Source organism: Colobus angolensis, unplaced genomic scaffold, assembly GCF_000951035.1.
Source record: "Colobus angolensis palliatus isolate OR3802 unplaced genomic scaffold, Cang.pa_1.0 Scaffold226, whole genome shotgun sequence".
In the NCBI taxonomy this organism is placed as follows: domain Eukaryota; kingdom Metazoa; phylum Chordata; class Mammalia; order Primates; family Cercopithecidae; genus Colobus; species Colobus angolensis.
Genome location: NW_012115444.1, coordinates 5,541,696 through 5,562,756, shown reverse-complemented (window position 1 = coordinate 5,562,756; position 21,061 = coordinate 5,541,696). Strand labels below are relative to the sequence as shown.

The 21,061-nt window shown below is 39.8% G+C and overlaps 1 protein-coding gene across 3 annotated transcripts in view; it reads right to left on the bottom strand.

Annotated features, from left to right (window-relative positions):
* The window catches only part of RHOBTB1 (Rho-related BTB domain containing 1), a 132,789-nt gene that overhangs the window by 13,845 nt on the left and 97,883 nt on the right, over positions 1-21,061 (bottom strand). For all 3 annotated transcript variants that reach the window (XM_011944109.1, XM_011944110.1, XM_011944111.1), the window contains 3 exons: positions 9,956-10,141; positions 5,392-6,365; positions 3,294-3,412 (listed from right to left, as the gene is read on the bottom strand). In XM_011944109.1, the coding sequence (XP_011799499.1) occupies positions 3,294-3,412; positions 5,392-6,365; positions 9,956-10,141 (1,279 nt within the window). The remainder of the gene's footprint in view (positions 1-3,293; positions 3,413-5,391; positions 6,366-9,955; positions 10,142-21,061) is intronic.

Below are 21,061 nucleotides of genomic sequence, written 5' to 3'. Positions count from 1 at the left end.
TTCCTACTTTAGAAAGGGGACTGGCGGCTTTTTAACTTAGAGCTTTCCAGGGCAAATACCTTTAACCCCATACGGAAAGAATTTAACAAGAAAACTCTAGCTTAGTAGTCGCTAACATTTATTGAACATTTGTATGTTCTAGGCATCAAATTCAATGCTTTACACATGTCCTCTCATGCCTTCTCTGCCCTTTGACGAAGGTTCTCTTGTTATCCCCATTTTACAGATGAAGAAACAGGTTTAGAGTGAGCCACTTGCCCAAGGTCAGGCTGAGACTGTATTACAGTTTGCACAGGAAATGAAGTGAAGGGACGGGAAGGAGCGAGAATGTCGACAGCTCACTGCATTTTCAATATACTGGCTAAAGGAATTGTGGCACAGGTCTTCAGTGGCTTGGTTCCATGGTCTTTGTCTTTTGAGCTGGTTTGAATCTATACAAACCTATCAGCCTCAACTCCAGTTCTAAGTGGCGAGGGACCTCGTCTCTCCAGCAGGGGGTGCTAAACAGGTGGCCTCCTCCAGGAGAGGCTATCAAACAACCATATACGTGTGCATTCACATTTGCTGCCAAGTTTTTGTTTTGGTCACCTCTACTGCACATTTTAATCTGGAGACGATTACAGTCCATTCTTGGAAGGGATAAAGGAGATTAGCATTCGTGAGGTCAGCTCTGACAGTGTCCCTTTGTGCCTGCGTTCCTGACCTCGATCAACTTCTCCCTGCTCTGTGAATAGCAGGTCCTCAGCTGCACAATCAGCACTCACTTCAGTGAGCTGGACAAAGAAGGGGAGCAAGCCTCCCAGCTCTTTATCTCCAGAGATTGCTGAAGTCAGTGAAATACCAACTGGATGAGGTTTTACAAATTGGTGGCTACCCTAACTTTTTCCGGGATACAAGAGGGAAAGAATATCATCACTACCAACAACATCAGAATAAGTCCAGCGGCAGCTACCATTTATTTAATGCTTCTGAAGTGCTTTGCAAGTAATGACTCTTACACCCCACAACCAAGTATGGGTTATAACTGTTTTCCAGATGGGAAGACTAGAGCCAAGAAAGGTTAAGTCACTTGCCCAAGTCACTTGTAAGTGGAGGAGTTGCAATTTGAGTCCCACAGTCCTGTAACTGTGCAGATTCCATGTACTGCAGTTGTCTTAGTAATGATGCTCCAAAACACCTTTGACCCAAGCTCAGGAGACATTTTCATTAGTCACAGGTGAGAATCTCCTGGTTTAGAAAGGCTGTTAGACACCGTAAGAGGCCATCAGGATAACTCTAATATTTTTTCCCTGAAAAGCAGATAGACCTTTGCTGGGGGTGGGGTGGGGGGCGGTTGGTTTAGGAGCAGCGGCAGTTTGTTCTGGATGCATGAGAGTGGCCTAGTAATCTTAGCCCCTGCTATCCAAGGCTTGTGATTCTAGGATTCTGTTTCCCTACTTAGGGATGCAAATGCAGGCTCCTGGGTCACAATGGGAGTGCTCGAATTTCTTGTGCTACTGCCTCATTTGAAAAGTTAGCTATGGTTTTCTGTGTTTCTTTGAAAAATTTGGAAAGATGCTGAGACAAGCAAAACAAGCCTCTTAGGACAATAAACGGCATGGGTATACCCATGTTTTTATTTTTACTTTTTAAAAAAAGATGTTAAAAATACTTGCAAAACTCCACAAAAATGCTTGCTTACTCCTAAAGTTAGAAGTGCTTGAATTGAATTTTTTTCTTTTCCAACAGTTTGTAGAAAGACAAAGAGGATGTACTCCCATGTTAATTGTAGCACTATTCACAATAGCCAAGATACAGAGTCTGCCTGTGTCCATCAGTGGATGGTTGGATAAGAAAATGTGGTACATATACACAATGGGATACTATACAGCCCTAAAAAAGGAAAATTCTGTCATTCAAGACAACATGGGTGAACCTAGAGGACATTATGTTAAGTGAAATAAGCCAGGTTTAGAGAGACAAATATCACAGCATCTCACTTATATGTGGAATCTAAAAATGTTGAACTCCAAAGTAGAGAGTAGAATAGTGATAACCAGAGGCTGGGATTAGTGGGTGGATGGGGAAAGGAAAGCTATCTGTCAAATATACGAAGTTTCAGTTAGAAAGGAGGAATAAGTTCTGGTGTACATTTTTTTTTTGTCTTTTGTTTTTTTAGAGACAGGGTCTCACTCTGTCTCCTGGGGTGGAGTACAGTGGCACAATCATAGCTCACTGTAGCTTTGAACTCCTGGGCTCAAGTGTTCCTCTCACTTCAGTCTCCCAAGGACCTAGGACCACAGTTGCATATACTCTAATGCACCTATAATTTTTTTGTGGTGTTCTATTGCACAGTATGGTGACTATGGTGAACAATAAGGTACTGGATATATTTCAAAATAGCTAAAAGAGGATTTTAAATGTTCTCATCACAAAGAAATGGTAAACATCTGAGGTGATGGATAGGCTAATTAGCCTGATTTGATCATTCCACAATATATGTATATTGAAACATCAGGTACCCCATAACTATGTACAATTATTATTTGTCAGTTAAAAGTAAAACAACAAGAAAGATAAAGACATAGGGTCTCCAAGATGTTGTTTGCCCTGCTCTAAGCATATCCCTCTTCTAGAGATAGAGCCAGTGGCTGACAAGTGATGCAACTACTTCCACTAGACCTAAGTACCTTGAGAGGTGTGTTCAGGGGAGTAAACGTTCGCTCCATTACTGTTGCCCTAAACTTAGCAAACCCTCATACCCCCTCAACACAGGCAAACTCAGGGCAGAGCCTTACATAGTATTGTAGCTCATGGTAACCTAAAGGACAAACTAGAGCCTCCCTCAGCTTGCAGATGAGGAGGTTGAGGCACAATAATGTGGCTTCTTAAGATCCCCTGTCTGGTTAGGGGCACAGCTAAGCCCAGGACTTAGGTGGCTGAACAACTCTTCTCACTTTCTGAACTACTGGGAGACATGCTCCTCTTGTACTTGGTTTTGATAGTACCATGCCTGGTGACATTTGCAAGAGGTACAGCTGATCTTGTCTTCATGGATGAGGATGGCTCTGAGGATGAAAAGATATATGGCATGTAAAGCACCCAGGTGCCCCCACACAAGTGACCGATAAACAATAACTCCTCAAAACTGCAGAGCTAAGAGAAAGGCGACCAAACACTCGAGCACTGCTAAGGAGCTATTTCATGGAGCCAGTTTAAGGATTAGAGTCATCTGGCTATTTACCCACTTTATATAAATACACAGGCACACGCATATTCATAAAGACACCACTATGCTTTAGGAAGGCACGTACCTCACTGTTGGCACTTTCCACAAATGACCCGCCGAACATAGCTGCCATCCACTCACAGCTACAGATCAGCAGTGGCTTGTGGGCACTGATGGCTCCATCGTCCAATTTAAATGTCACATCTGCCAAGGAATTGAGGAAACACAACCATGAGCCAACTTTGCTGAGAGCTTCAACCAAGGTTTCTGCTCCCATATCCACTGACCTGCGTCTCTCTCACTCTCTCGCTTGTCTTTACTTACTGATTTTATGTCAATCCCCATCTTTGGGCTTTGGCACACCCAGCTCCCACCTAAGGGAGCAAGCTGCATTTAACATCATCACACATAAAGTCACGGTACAAACTCTCTGAACCAGAAAGTACCAGAAAGGAGGGAATATTTTTTCCTCCTTACTATGCAAAACTTCAAGCATATACAACAGTGGAATAAACAGTATGATGACCACTCATTTATCCCTTGTTAACATTTTGGCATGTTTGTTTTAGGTATATTTTTAATTTACACCATTTTACTTATTAATACTCAATTAAACCTTACGTTTATAATATGCTCTACTTGTATGCTATATCGAAATATAACCGAATTACTGTTTTCTTAAGAGATGTTGGGAGGTCTGGTTATGTTGCTGAGGCTAGATTTAAACTGCCAGGTTCCAGTAATCCTTCTGTCTCAGTCTCTGAAGTAGCTGGGACTATGGGCAAATTAGTCACCATGCCCGGCTATATGTGTATTTTTGTATAATTCTATATATGTGTATAGACTTTTTTTTTTTAACAGATAGCATGGCACTTCACTCCTAACTACCTTATCACAAGTTTTCCCAAAATAACAACAGTCTCCTAAATAACCATACCATGATTACACCTAAGAAAATTAAAAATAATTCCCTACTATCATCCACCATATAGTTCATATTCAAATTTCTCCAATTATCTCTAAATTGTATTTCATAGCTTTTTTTTTTGGTAAAAAAATATAACAGAATCTAACTGAGACTCCCACATTGTATTTGATTATTATGCCTCTCCAGTAAGGAGGGGGTGATTTAATCAGCTCTACCTAAGGCTCACTTTTAAGTTACTGTAGGTTTGTAACATATTCTTTTCATTGATTTTCAAGACTATTTCTGTACCACAATGGCCAGTGTTTGAAGTAAATACTACTCATAAGCTTTAAAATGAATGAACTGAGTCTTCAGGAACCACTTACTAAATGTGTAGTGCCCTAGCAGGGATTATAAAGATAAAGACAAAGTAGAGGTATCCATATAAATAGAAGTCAGGAAGTCAACATTTTACAATGAAATTACACACACCCACACACCCGCCCAGAGGACAATTTCAGAACAAAAATAGTCCAAGTGTAAGACAGTGCAAACATGGGTCAATAACCCATATTGGATGCGGGCCACCAGCAGGCTTAGCAATTATGAAAGGGTGCTGTGGGCAGCAAATGGCATAGTTATCAAAGGCACAGGAGGTGCAAGAAAACTACAGAAGTGCAGGGCCAAGGAGCATGAGGACAGAAAAGGAGAGTGGATGGAAACAGATGAGGCACCCTTCGTAGGAAGGTGGAGGGCCACCAAAATTGCCTCAAGGACTTTAGTGGCCTCAGAACTTGAGCTCACTGATTTTTGTCAAGGGTCAGTGCTGAAGGGTCAATGGAGAATAGACTTGGTCAGAGAATAGATTCTGAAGGGGAATTGTATGCAACAAGCCCATTGGAGATAGACTCGGGGTCCCTGATCCACTCTTGAGAAGCAGTGTGGTACCACGGTGGTTTATGGAACAGGTTTTGATACCCACAAAAGCATAGGTTCAAATCCTGGCTCTACCATTTATTGCTGGTGTGACCATGGGCAGATTAGCTAACCTCTCTGGCCCTTGGTTTCCCCATCTGCAAAATGGAGACAATCACATTTAACCTTTAAGTCTGATGAGGATGAAAGAAGTTAATGACTGTAGCTTAGAAAGGTACATGGGAAAAAATAAGCACTTATAAATGTTAGCTATGGTTCTTCTTTCTCCTGCTCGTGTCTGGCTAATGTTCAATGAAATACAATCAAAGGTATTAATGGCTCTGCCCCGCAGCCCACTCACCTGAGAATGTCCCCTTGCTGAGACACTCTTTTATCCGATTGGCTTTCCTGACGTGAAAGGCTTTCGTAATCTCCTGGTTCATGAAGGCTTCCTTGTTCATGATGTTTTCCACCATCATCCTCAAATCGAACATCTCTAGGACCTCTGCGATCTGAGCCAGGCCCACCAAATCCTTTTCCTTTTCATCCAGTTGTCCTGTATAAAGAAACTGGAGCAGGGTCCGAAAAGGGCCTGGCTGGACTGAGGCGTCCATCCTGACTACAGTCACAGGGCCCACCCGCTTTGAAATGGGGTTGACTTGCATTTCCCTGTGCATGCCAATGAACCCCTTACTCCAGTCGGCCAAGGTCTGTGTCTCAGGGACTGCACCCTCGGCTTCCAGCCCCAGAGCCTCCACTAGGCTCTTGTTTGAAGACTTCCACTGCTCGGCCTGAGGTGTCCTAGGTGGGCCCTCCTCCCTTTCCTCCTCTGGGTCGACACTCAATATCTGCTCCTGGAAATCTCTGCTCTGCTTCTCTTTCTCACAAGCTCCTTCACTCCAATTTGGGGATTCTTCACATTCCATTAAAAACAGATCATAAAATTTGGAAGAAGAGGTAGCAAGGTAAATTCGATGTGCAAAGATGTGTTCCTGGTCCTGAAGGATGAACAGAACATCGGCACACAGAGGATTGTCCAGTAAACAGGCAGCTTCACTTGTCCCCATGGAAGGACACTCTGGAATTTTGATGACCGGTGGAGGGGCTTTTGGAGGTAGGAAGGGTGCCTGAAGTAAAGGTTTCTGGACTTTCTTTAAGTGGGATTTCCAGAATTGCAGGTGCCTGCGGGAAATCAGAGCTGCTCGGATTGCATTGTCAAACACATCCTTGATCCCAAACTGGTCAAACACGCTTGTTTCATAGTATGGTATGCCAAGTTCCTTTGCTACCTCTCGGCCTTTCTCTGGGGGCAAAATATCCCCTCTCTTTATGGGCCTGAAATAGAACATTTTAAAAATTATAATAAGCCTTATTTTAGGAAAAAAATAGTAACCAGGGCCTATTTAAGCACCTAATGGAACTATACACTGAAAACTCTAGTCAGACTTTTAGTCTCCGGAAAAATCTGCCACCACCTCAAGTCTTTCAACTGGAGCTATGATTGCAGGAAAAAATAATGCTTTCAAATATTTCAGAGTTTCAATGCACATAATTTGTGAAGCTTATCCATAAATATTCCATGTTTTTATGTTATTATAAATGGCATTGTTTTTAAACTTTATTTTCCAATTGTTCACTTCTTAGTTTATACAAATACAATTGACTTTTGTGCATTGACCTTTTATCCTGTTATTTTGCTAAATTAATATGTTAATTCTGAAGCTTTTTTTGTAGATTCCTTAGAATTTTTCATTTACGTGACCATGTGCCTAAACAGGGAGAGTTTTACTTCTTTAAAAAACAAATGCTCTCAGCAGTAACCACAGAAACTGAAGTATCATCCCTTTACTAAGTATCTTGGGTAAGTTACTTAACCTCATTAAACATAAGTTTTTCCAACTGTAAAACAGGAATAATAATAATAATGAGTAATCATATCTTGAAGAACTATTGAAAGGTTTACATTATTAGCATGACTATGCTAAGCATAGTATTTGGTCCACAGTAAGTGCCTGATAAATGTTAGCTGTTATCATCATTATCACTACTCTCTTCATCACCTTCATCTTTATCAACAGCATCTTATGCTTGAATTTTACTTTATAACTTTAAAATGCATTCATATACATTTTTCATTTGAGCCTCAAACAATAGCCCTATGAGGTATTATTTCTGTTCTACATTCTGAGGAAACTGAGGCAGAAAGGTTAAAGGGTTTGTCTGAGGTCACATTTGCAGGCTGCTGAGAGACCTCTGTTAAGCAACTAGAGTCAAGACTTTCCCACTCCTAGTCTCTGTTGCATTTTATGAATTCTCTTTCAAACCCTCCCCTTCTTTTTTCCTCCAATCCCTTCTTCAAGCCATCATCATCTTTTGCTTAGACTGGTGCATCAGCCCCTTAACTAATCTTTCTTCACACCCACTCCCCACATTTTAGTCTAAAGTCCTCACTGTTGCAAGAAAAGTCCTTATATAAAACAGCTATGACTTGGCGGCAGTTCTGTTTTAACTTCCTCTGATTTCACAAAGCCCCTGGAATAAAGTCCGTACCGTTTAGGTTGGCACACAAGGCCAATTTACAATCTAATCAAACCCTGGGAGGACAAATCTTTGGAAACAGTAGACTCAGGACAGTGCTGGGGTTATGGCATAACCATGGTAAAGGCATAGATGGGTTCCAGAACACAGGCAGGAAGTACTTTGTTGTGACACTCATTACAAACACTTGCTTGATTCTAACACATACCCTTAGGAACTTATCTTCTTATATAAATATTTGGCTTTCAACACCAAAGGTAATATATAGGACAGACACTGGTCTTCGGAGGAAAAAGGTGATACTGGATAGAATTTGGAGTTGACGACTTAGATGGAAAGGAGGGGAAATTATAGGGTGTTGACAGAGGTGGAAGGGATGTGCAGGGAAGAAGGTTTAACTTAAAAAGTTTGCTCCTGTGAGCATTGTGCTCCTTGTTCTTAAGACTGACTTGAAATTTACCAACTGATGAAACTCTTCAAGGCTTAGCTCAGATACAAACTCCTTCACAAAATCTTCTTAGAATTGCTCCGTAGAAGGGATTGTCCTCTCCACTGTTCTCTGCAGCTCTGCAACTCTCCTCCAGTCCATGATTGTGAGGTCTGATTGTCATAACCTACTCTTTTTATACAGAAAGTTGCCAAGGCCAGGACAGTCTCTCACTTACTGCGGTCTTCCTAACCTCTATGTGGCTCCTAATATTCAATTCCTAGTCCATGCATTGAAGAACAGAAGGATTGTGGAAACTGAATATAAAGTGTTTTTAGAAATTTAATGTAAAACATACCTAGAACATCAGAAATTTTCTAAAGAAAGTACCATTTAATTTTGCTTGGAAAGAATAAAAAGTTGTCAATATAAAATTTTGTAATAAGCCTATTAGGTAAATGTCAAAATAAGGTTTTGTTTGTTGTTGTTGCTGTTTGCTTTTTTTTTTTTTTGGAGACAGGGTCTCGCTCTGTCACCCTGGCTGGTGTGCAGTGGTGCAATCATGGCCCGCTGCAGCCTTGTCCTCCCAGGTTCAGGTGATCCTCCCACCTCAGCCTCTCAAGTAGCTGAGTGCACCACTAGTCCTGGTTGATCTTTTTTTTACTTCTATTTTTCTAGAGACGCGGTCTTACTCTGTTGCCCAGGCTGGTTTCAAATTCCTGGCCTCAAACGATCCTCCCACCTCGGCCTCCTGAAATGTTGGGTTTACAGGCGTGAGCCACTGTGCCCAGCCTAGAGGAAGATATTAATATCAAAATTTTTTGAAAAGGAATGCTCTCCAGCCAAAAAGTTCAACATAAAAATAAAAACATAAAAAGTTGTTTATTTTATAAAGGGGATTTGAGGGAGCTTACATTTTAAGAAATGTATTTCCCTCCATATGGTCTGGCTACGTCCCCACTCAAATCTTATCTTGAATTGTCATTCTGATAATCCCCATGTGTGATGGGAGGGACCCGGTGAAAGGTAACTGAATCATGGGGGCGGCTTCCCCCATGCTATTCTCATAATAGTGAGTAAGTTCTCACAAGATCTGATGGTTTTATCAAGGGCATCCCCCTTTGCTCGGTTCTCATTCTTCTCTCTCCTGCCGCCATGCAAAGAAGAATGTGTTTTCTTCCCCTCCGCATGATTGTAAATTTCCTGAGGCCTCTGCAGTCATGCTAAACTGTGAGTCAATTAAACCTCTTTTTTTTATAAATCACTCAGTCTCAACTATCTCTTTATTAGCAGCATGAGAATGGACTAATATACCCCACCAAAATCAATATCTACATTTTATATATACTGAAACAAATTCTCCTTTAAGTTGTATTTTACATTTGTGATACTTAAAAATATAACCACTAGAGAGATTTAAAAAGCAGTATTTGTTTGTTTTGCACTATAGGTCCAAATTATTTTCAAAAAATGGACAGTGTCATCTTGAGAATGAAATACTGTAACAGGTTGGACTGAGGAATACAAGGAAGATGAAAAACACTTCAGTATGTGTGTTTGTATGAATCTGATGTTCTCTGGAGCCCAGATACCTCTAAGTGTTAATTAATTTTATTGTAATAATTATAATTTCAAGGATGACGTTATTATGAGTAACCAACATTTTGTCTAATACTTTATGCTTTTCAAAGTGCTTTTATTCACATCCTTTCATAATTAGAGAATTTACTTCAAGTGCTGTCCAATCATTTGACAAAAATGAGTTCTGACACCAGAGATGATGGTGCCTGTTAGAAGGGCTCAGGGCACACCCCTCATGATTCATGGGCTGACTTAAAGCCCATGGCTGATTGATGGGATCCAGGAGTGTTGAAGAGCAGAACACCAGGCTACAGAGACACCTGCTGCCTGTAAATTTTAACTTGGCCAGGACAGGGAAACACTGACTCCCTTGGCTTACCTTGCTAATGGGCGCCTGGCTCGATTAACAGCTTCCAGGTCGGCGTAGCGGAGATCAAGCTGGCACCCAACAAGGACAACAGGTGTTCGAGGGCAAAAGTGCTTGATTTCTGGATACCACATGCTTTTCACATGATTTAGGGAATTGGGATTAGCGATCGAAAAACAGAGGACCACAACATCGGACCTAAAAGGAAATCACAAAAGAAGCTTGTATTGCCTTTTAACATTTTTTTTTTCTTTTACCATTATGGTTCCTCCCAAACCCCATCCTTCTAATGCCATCTCATGTCACAGTTTAAAAAAAAAAGAAAAGACCAGATATTAAAACACATCTTGGAGTCATGCAAACAGCCTGATAAGCCCCCACATTCCAGCACCAACACAGCCTAACAGTTCATGTCCATATTGCACTGCAGAATGCTGATGCATTGACGTTTCTGATGAAGTTATTTTATGGTAGAGATGATAACCCAAACTTGTCTCAGTCCTGGAACCACAACATGCTGAACTATTTCTCTTCATCACAAGAAATAGTTTCAAGAGAAAAGAAAATAATACAGACTACCTTTCACCAGTTTAAACAACATAAAGGTGATGATGACTCATCCCAATGAGATAAAGCAAACAGTTTAAACATTACTGAAAATGTAACAAGTATTTGCTGTACAGGGTCAGCAAATACACAGAAGGATTTCTGCCCTTCTTCCCACTTATGCACACATGTAGACAGCATAGCCACTTATCTGTTTCCGAAAAGAAAAATCCTGAATTTGCAGGAATTTTGACTCTTTACTACGTAAGGCAAGAAGGTAATATTTAACATGTAACTAGGCAAGAATTAGATTGATGGCTAACAAGATGAGAAAATATTGGAAGCAGATTTCTCAAATGTTACATGAGATACAAAGCAGGTATATGGGGAAAAGAAAAACTGCTTTATAGTAAATTTTGACATAAGGGTCTTCCATTTTTCCATCATAACTTACCATTCTAGAAGTCAAAGAACTATTTTACAAAACAGTTGTCCAATTATGGTGTTTGATAAATATCTGCTAAAAGGTATCCTTCACAGGAATTATAAACCATCATTCTAGGTTAAAATGTGCTGAATGATGACTTTCAAAACACTGAGGCAAAAGGATATAAAGAGTAAGAAAAGTTATGCCCAAGGATTCAAGACTATCTTGTGGCTAAATTCAGAAATAAACTCTTACAGTTTCATTAGATGTTAATTTATTACCTTTATTGTTTATGTAATGAGAAGAATCAAGTCGATGAATCAAAACACCTTCCTTTTAAATCATTAATGAGTTTTCCCCCCTACATATCAATGAAGACAAACAAATATATGCAGGCAACCATAAAATTTCTAAAAATAATCATTTGCAATGCAGAAAACTGTAGGGTGCTTACATTAAATGTAATTCACAAGCTGTGTCTTTAAATTTATATCCAAGAAAAGCTGCACCAGACCACAACAAATAGAGGAGAAATCCTCAGATTAAAATATTTCCAAATTATAAAAGAGGACCTAGGACTTAAAGCAGATGAATGTATTAATCTGAATGTTCAGAATCATCTTGAATAAAGATATCAAGATTCTTGGATGCTGGGATAATATGAGTGAGAACACGCATAAATATATAAATGAAAAGGAAATGTCTTGTCTTTGGGATTCTGATTTACTTTGTGAAATATTCTGTGCTCAGTCTTACTTACAATCAGCATAAATAACAGTACCCAGTAAAGCCAAGAATGCTTTGAATTTTACATTTTTTATGGGCTGAGTTTTCTATTATTCATAATCCTATTTATATCAGGTATCTGATGAGACTCTGCTATAAGCTTCATTCTGATCATAAAATCAAGCCACCATGAATTTTGTCACAGTGAGAATAGAATGAGAATATCTGAGGTTCAAAATTATACAAAAAGAATTGAGGAAATATATCCAGCACCTAAATGTGTTATAATATATATAAAATAGTTCTAATTGGTGCCTTCTATTTCCCTATGAAGGCACATGGCTCTAAGGGGAATTGTTCTCAGAGCTTAATTTATATGACAGACATGTAGCTAAATGTCAATTCTGTTCTCCAATTTTATGATACAGCATGTGAGGTTTTGAAATCAGAGCTAGCTTGGTTGTCAAGGTTACCATGATAACACTCATGGTATTGAACACATACTAGTTGCTATCCAGATGACCTGTAAACAAGTACAGACAGGACCTTGGGGGTTGGAAAAAAAGGAATCTTATGATGATAGCAGCACAATGCCATTACACAATACAGGTCCTGAGGGCCCAACTTCTAACTATGTCACATCAATATTTAAATGCATGAAATGCCATTGGAAAGCTGGAAAAATAATTCAATGTCCCATAAATATTTCGCCTCAAAATAATGATAAAGAAAAGAGGTTGTGCTGAGAGCAATACTAACTCTGAAGATAAAATAACTTATTGAGTCAAAATTCTATTTGTATATCAGAATAAAGGTCTTTTTTTCATATTCACATTTAGGTGCTATGAGAATCTGTGCTCATGATTTTACACTGAAAGCAGTTAAAAAATAAGATAATTCTTTTTTTTTGAGACAGAGTTTCGCTCTTGTTGCCCAGGCTGGAGTGCAATGGCATGATCTCGGCTCACCGCAACCTCTGCCTCCCAGGTTCAAGCGATTCTCCTCATTCAGTCTCCTGAGTAGCTGGGATTACAGGCATGTGCCACCATGCCCGGCTAATTTTGTATTTTTAGTAGACAGGGGGTTTCTCCATGTTGATCAGGCTGGTCTCGAACTCCCGACCTCAGGTGATCCACCCACCTCGGCTTCCCCAAGTGCTGGGATTACAGGCGTGAGCCACCACACCTGGCCCAAGATCATATTTTAAGTACCACAATGCTTAAATGTCTTTTGGTTAACCTTGTTGATCTAAATACAAATGTAAGTTAAGAAAACTTTATATAAAGATTACATAAAATTATATTCTTAAGGTCCGCCATATAAATGTAGCTCCCTAAAACCAAGTTTAACCAAAAGGCTGAGCATCGGGAATCAATGGACACAGTGACAGAGCTATAGAAAGATGTTGCTTTGATGCATTTCTCCTTACCAACATTCTTTTCTAATTCCTAATTCTCAACACATCAGTATCCTCTGTGATATAAACACATATACAATCAAGTAACTATTTTCAGAATGCCATTTATTCTCTCTAGATTTTGAGCCATTTTTTTTTTAATCTAGTCAAAGAAGGCACAAGACCTGTAGCTAAGAATATCTCCAGCTTTAGGCATAATGCCAAGGAACTAGAGATATTAAATAACTTTTAATCAAAACATACATTCCCATGTGGAGACTGTTCAATGTCTGACATAAGCTTGTGTTTAAAAAATACCATTCCTCTGAAAGATAAAAAGAAACAGGCAAGTTCTAGCATTTCTATTTCTATGGCTCTGTTACATTTTTTAACTTTGAAGAGTCAGTTTAAAAATAATTGGGAGTGGTCAGTGTGATGAGGACATTCTCACATATCAGGCAGTAGGGTTAGTCTAGAAATGACCTCAGGGGTCCTGTTTCAGCTGTAAAAAGAATCAAATAGGATTTAAATGGAGTCCTGCAGCTATTTGGGGTAGAAAGCATAAGAATTCAAGAATGCAGAGGCAGAGTACAGGGTACATGAGATTGTAAACTCCAGAACCTGAATACTGAGAAGGGGTAGGAAGGAGTTTGGAATGTTCATTGTATTTACTTTTATTACATATTTTATGTTTCACTGGGCTAAATAGTTTTATTAGAGAAAGCCAGAATTACAAAGGACTTCAGGGTATACGGTCTTAGCTGCTTGCCCACGGAATGTTTACATCTTAGGGAAAAATGACTTCTTCTTTCTAAGGCGAAAATCTCAGTATAAAAATTTCACTGGGTACTAACACATCAAATAATGTTCATGAAATAGTGCTTTGACTAGTCAAGTCAAAAACAATCTGAAATAAATTGAAATGTTGAAACAATTGGGCATCTTGTTTCGTAGAGTGAATCAGAGAGACCAAGTCATCCAAAAATGCCTGAGCTGATAAAGCCAAGCTCAGCTGCATCAGTTTTACTTCAGATATTAAACAAACAAAAAAAGCATATTTTTTTTTCAGTTATCTTTCGAGGGGAACACTGGCCAAAGATAGCATGTGAAAGATTGGCAAGGATATTTGAATAACATAAGGAGTACATGCAAAGTTGGGACCAATCTTTGTTGGAGGATTAAAGAAAAAAAAAAATCCAAAAAAAGTGCATCTTACCCACATATCTTGGCCCTAGCTAGACTTTGAACAGCAAAATACCACACATGTTCTCAGAGATTGTCTTTATAATGTCTACAGTCAAATATAGCAGAGTCAGTGGGAAAAGATCGGAGAAGCAACCAGAAGCTAAACATTTTTTCCAATCTGAAATACCAAATTCATCCTTTGAAGACGTGGTCAGAAAAGGGTTGATAATCAGTAACAAACTTTTATTGTTAAATGAATTTTCTTCTAAGTTCTTTCCCGTCACAAAAGTACTCTGTCTTCTTAGACTTTCCTTTTCCGGTCCCATCTATTTTGCCACTATCATCCAGCTGAGGAGCTGTGGGCCTTGGGTTTTCTTACCTGGTTAAGTGAAAGAATAATTCTGACATTATCTTTTTATCTAGAAGCTTCAGATCAGGTCATTTTTACAGGCAATGAGGACAGTGGACTCCACCGAGTTCTCCAGAAAGCTGTGGGTGGGACAGCCAAATGCCCTTCTCCAGTGTGTCTGAGTCTGGCTGGGTCTCTTGATACATTAATACTTGGTGACCAAGAATAAGCTAGTAATTGTGTATATATATATGTGTATATATATATATAATTTTTTTTGAGATGGAGTCTTGCTCTGTTGCTCAGGCTGGAGTTAAGTGGCTCAATCTTGGTTTACTGTAACCTCCACCTCCCGGGTTCAAGCAACTCTCCTGCCTCAGCCTCCTGAGTAGCTTGGATTACAGATGCATGACCAAGCCTGGCTAATTTTTTGTATGTTTAGTAGAGATGGGGTTTCACCATGTTGGCCAGGTTGGTCTTGAACTCCTGACTTTGTGATCTGCCCACCTCGGCTTCGCAAAGCGCTGGGATTACAGGTGTGAGCCACTGTGCCTGGCCGCTAATAATTATATTTACCCAAGTTCTGCCTGAAGTATTTCCTTTTAATGTACATTTGTACAAATTCTTTCATTCTGTGGTAGGATCCCACCTCTTTATATGTCATCATTGACTATTATTACTTATTTTTTTTGGGAGAGACTCCACATATCCAGCATATGGGCAGACATTGTGGTCACATTTTAATGGGCTTCTTTTCTTTGTCACTGTGCATGAGTCTCCCTCTGGCAAAGATTCAAGTAGGAGTGTCTGACCTCCTTCCTTGGGGCTTCAAGCTTCTTTTTCCCTGCTGGTAACTGAGGTAGGTTCTTTACAGAAACATTTTCAAAATCATTCATGTTGACAACATATCTTTCATGCATATAGTCTGACAGGGCTATGCAAACAGACAGATCAAAACAGCACAAAACAGCTGGGAGCATGGCAGAGAAAAGGAATGTGTAACACGTGGCTTCGGAAAATTTTAGTAGGGGAGCAGCCCAGTGTGTATGAGATGCAGAGGGAGTTGTCAGTGATGGTGCACATAACCACCAGGAGATGAATGGCCGTGTAAGCTCATACTCATGGAGGATGGAGAGGCCTGTAGGGGAGCGCCTGGCGGGGGATCTGGGGAGAGCAGGGCAAACCATGCAGCGCCCTGGATGTGAGCAGAGAAATCAAGTCAATACTTTACCAATAGCGTGAGGCTTCTTAAGTACAGATGTTATGTGGGGAAAACTGTCAAAACATCCTGAAATATATCCAGATTTGGGAGTGATTAGCATGTGCAACTATTTTTTTTCAAGCCCGTATCTGCATGTTTAGTAGGAAGCAATATTTTAAACCAGTCTTCCACCACCCTCTGAAAGTGGGGCCAAAGCAATGCACGCTCTTAAGTGCAGGGAAGTCACATCAACATCCCAGCAAGGCCACCAAACCCTAAGATAGGTAATATTAGGTTGGTGCAAACGTAATTGCATTGAAAGCAATGGCAAAACCCGCAATTACGTTTGCACCAACCTAATACTTGAGTCTAGAAATGGTTGGTTCTAGCATCATAGTACTAATATCACAGCGGGCAATGGCCTTGCCAAAGAAGGTTGTGGGTTATCATTCAATGAAATCAGGCCATTTTCCACCCAAAATCTCATTTTCTATACTTGGCAAACCATACTCCCTTTAGTATATTCTTACACCTCACGTAATCGTCAGAAGTTGAATGCATGTGAAATTGCATGAAGCACAAATAATTTACTAAAAGAAACAGCTTAAACAGTCTCACTTAACTCCTGGTCAACGAATGCAGGAGGCACTGAAGTAAAGAAGGCTTGTTAAACAGAAGAAACTGAAACTGTGGTAATAAATTCCCTTTCAACTCCATCTGAAGTTCACATTCCTCTTTGGCATTCTGTGAAGCTAAATGACTGAGGAACTTCCTTCCTAAACTTTTCATGTTTTCTCCTGAGGGCAAGTTGCAAATATAAGAAAACTTCAGTGTCAGCTACAATGCTATATGGGAGGTTTCTGGGATTAACCTCCCCGATTCTTCTGAGACCAAACTGGGTAAACCAGCGCGATCATTTGATCATGATGACAAAGGGACTCTACCCAGCCTCCTTGGCAACTCTCTTTAATCAGTAAAGGTATCAGGAATGGTCAAGTCACTTATCCAGTACTATTCATCAACCATCTAATCATTTCTTGCAGAAATAGTAACTGAGAACCTACTGTGTACCAGGTACTCTTCTAGACATTGGGGATAGAGTGATTAGTAAAAGACACAAACTGCTGTCCTTGTCGCACTTGTCCTCATTATGTCTATATTCTAGTGAAGACAGACAATAAAGAAGAAAAAATATTTAAAACAGGTAGTGCTAAGTGCTCATTAGAAAACAAAGCAGGGAAAGGGGACAGACATATTGGGGAGCAAAAATTGCTGTTGAAAATGAGGTAGCTAGGGAGGGCCTCGCTGAGAAGGTGACATTTCCAGAAGCCCTGGAGAAAGGGAGGGAGTCAATATGCCAGTATGTGGGGGAAGAACCTAGCAGAAGAGGAAACAGCTAGAGCAAAAGCCGGAGGTAGGAGCCTGCCTGCAGTGCCCCCCTGGGGGAGGGGACCATGCCATTCTGCTAGAGCACAGTCGTGAGGGGAAACTGAAGTCTTTGAGCAGAACGTTGTGATATAATTTACGTTTGAACAGTGTCAGTCCATTGCTTTAATGAGAATGGACTAAACTGGTGGCAAGGTAGGAGTGGGAGAGGATGGGGAGGGTCAGGGGGTAGGGAGGGAAAGGCAGGAAGAAGCAGAGGACCAGTTAAGAGGTAAGAATCTGGAAAGAGAGGATGGTGACTCTGCCAAGCCTGGGAGGGGTCCCCTACAGGTGGAAGTGGCCGCATTCTGTATACACACGTGGAAGGTATAGCCTGAGGACCAGATGTGTGATATGAACCAAAAGAGTTCAGAATAATGCTAAGCTTTTACTGAGCTAATTATTTTTGCTTCCCTGTTCCAGGAACTGACACCTTTAGTTCAGCATTGTTAACACTGAACTGTAATGGTTTATGTAGCTGTCTTTTCCACTATACTATCAGGTCATTTTCAGGGATTTTTGTCCTGTTCCTATTAGTTTCTCTCTCATTGTGCACACACAGTGTAAGACAACGGGCCCTCAATTAATTTTTATTAAATTAAAAGGCCTTATGGATATCAGAAAGTAAAACCTGCATATACAAATGTGTCTGCAGACTCAAAGTCTAAAAGAGATGAATTTAGGCTTAATGTAAGTCAGAGAATCACTTGGAACTTTAATAAAGAATGAAAATATAATGTGAGCCATTACAGTTCTTCAGACTATTATTGCTGAAAGACTGCCACGTAATACCTCTGGTATACAGCAGAGGTTAACTGGTTAATCTCTATATATTTTAATTATTTGAATTTCTCTAAAAAATCTCTTTACCCCATGTAATTGGATAATTTCATAACACCAGAATAATGATGCATTAATAATTTCTTCCAGGAATTAGATTATCTCCAGAAGCAAAGGAAATGTAAAGAAATGGACAGGTTACTTTCAGGATTAATTCCAGGTAAGTTACAACAGAATTAAGGCTTAAGAAAGCCCTCTATTACACAGACCATCTTGCTTTTTAAAAAACACACAAAACAAACAAACAAATCAGTAAAAGGATAGTCAAGATGATAAACTGGAAAAAGAATTCACTAATGTGCTTTCTGTGTCTGCAATTCAGAACTTCCTCCTTTTGACTTATCCTCTCGAGGCTGGGGGCAGAGGCATTTTCGGGGGAGAATAAAGTGGTGGACTAATTTTGAAAGTCTAATCATGGCCAATATTAGAAATTACTGGTAGAATTGTTGTTAAGATTCACTAAGGAAAATCTCAGTGAAAGTGTTCTATAAACCGTTAAGTGCCAATTATTGTCAGACAAATATAATTATGGGTTCAAAAATCACCAAGAATGTATCTTGTATGTTGACTTTAATAAGAATGGCAGACCACTTTCATCAAGAGATCCTTTCCTTTTGGATTACCAGCTGTGTCCTTTATTGATATGGAATAGCTGAAAGATAAGTAACAATTATCTACTGAAGATATGTAGAAATATTTAACAGTCTCTTTGTTTTCACCACCTATTTTAAAAGGAAAAACTGTATGGGCTGGAATATATTTCTTCATCAGAAAGCGCCAGTATAAACACATCACAAACTGATGTTTTTTTTTTTTCTTCTTTCATCGTGAAAAGTCAACACACTTAGTTGAATTTGACCCAACTTGTCAAGCTTCCTGTTATTAAGCAGTAATAGAAAAAAAGTAAAAGGAACGCAGAAGACAAGATGTTAATGTACTGAACAATGCATATATTCCTTATTCTCTTTGCCCATCACAGTGGCCTCATTAATCGCACTCCTGTGGACTCTCTTGGGCCTATCAATGCTTTTCTGGGCTGAGCCACAAAGAACCCAGCCATGTGACCAGTGCTTGGGCAGCAGCCAAAATCCTTCCTGGCCCTGGCACATGGGTGAGCCCCAGGCATCAATCAAGCCCTGTTGCTATCTCATTTGGCACTCCGCTTTCCAAGGACAATTTCATCCTGGGGACAAGCCTGGGTCAGGCATAGGAATCCCAGCTCTTCTGTTTTTTCTTCTGGGTAGAATACAAGATGTACCAGTTCAGAGCGGGAAGGACAGTGTGGGACAGCAGGCCGAGGGTGGCACAGAGAATGGTACAAGTATTTTCTGTGCACCAGATGATTCAGCTTCACTGCAATTCAATGCTTGAGTTCTTTAGTACAGAATCCCTAAACTTCCACCACAGATTTAATTTTTTGAGTTATTTGTATGCATGTAGTCTAACGTGTATCTGTTTGTTTTGGATGATCACATAACGGCAATAATCTACCTTTAATTGTTCTAGTTAATGCTCTCATCTTTAGGCAAATGGATTAAAAAATGTCTCTTTATATAATTATTCTTAAAAATTATTCTTATAAAGATCTTGAAAATGATACCCAGAGGAGAAACAACCTATAATTGGAAAAGCATTATTATTCATACAAGTAATTCGCTGTTTAAGAATACTCATTCACGAAAGGCATTACCAAAACAATTTACAAGTCCAAAAATTTGGGGAAAACAAGGGAGGATTTGAGGGTATGGCTGAGTGTAGCTCTCTCCTTTTTCTCCTGGTTTTGCAGCTGATCTTTCTGTTTGCTAATTCACTAAGGAGAGGCTAAGCACCGGTATTTTCCATCTTCATCACCTGCAGGTTGATTCATCACTTGTTATTCTTATTATAAAAGTGCATGTATAAAATTCAACTTAGGAAAATAATTTGGAATTTATTATAAGACTATTTCCTTGTCTATGCCTTAGAAGATTCTGGAACACATGAGAGATTTGTTGACTCATTCAACTAACATTGACCAAGCTCCTACAGGACACCAGGCCTAGGTATAGGAGATAGAGAATAGAAAGAAAAAATCTCTGTCCTAAATATACTCTGGTAATAGGATAAGGGGAATGGGAGAAAATTAAGGAGCCAGTTTTCCCACCATACAGGTATTGCTACAACAGGAATTTGCAAAGGTGTCCTATGGGAACATAAGGAGAGACACCTCACCTAGATTCCGAAAGTGACAGAGAGAGTGCGAAGAGTGCAGAGAGGAATTCTAGGAGTACGTGACACTTGTTCTAATTCTTAGAATGTGAGTAGTGATTAGCTAGCTTGAGAATAGGTGTGATAGAGGTCTAAATTCTAACATAATGCATGTTTGTGGGCCTGGAGGGTACAAAGGACACAGAACTGCAAATACTTTGTTATGTCTGGACCAAGACAGGAGGCTGGGAAGGCAGGCTGGGATTCAATCCAGAGAAACAAATAAGAATGGAGTTTCATGCCCATGAGTCTAGTAACCAACCCCAGTGAGAGGACACACTTGATCACTCAATTCGGCACCCAATTTCCAGTCAGAGTGACTGGGTACAAAATGGAGTCACATGCATGCTCCCAGAGATTACCACCATGTTCAGCAGTTTCAGAACCAACCAGCTACAAAAGACAAAATTGTTACTATTTGATGAAGAAATGGGAAACTTTCACAGAACTTGGTGTTCTCTATTTGGCTATCACAGGGTATCTGGTGAAACGTTTCTTGTTAGAAAAAGATATAAACATAACCACAGGCTGAGATATAGGCCCGTGGGTCAGATTATGAGCCACTGAGTGGGGGCTCTATCTCTGAGAAAAGGAAACCAGCATGATTTTGTGTGACAGTATGACACTGTACCATCCTTAGTTTCAGGATTATATTCAGCTATTAAGGATCTCGTTCCATTTTTTTTAAGTTCACATAGTGATTTATGTTTTCAATGAGAACTAACTTAAAGTTTCATAAATAATTAAAAAAATATAGTCTAACATGCAAATCTTTC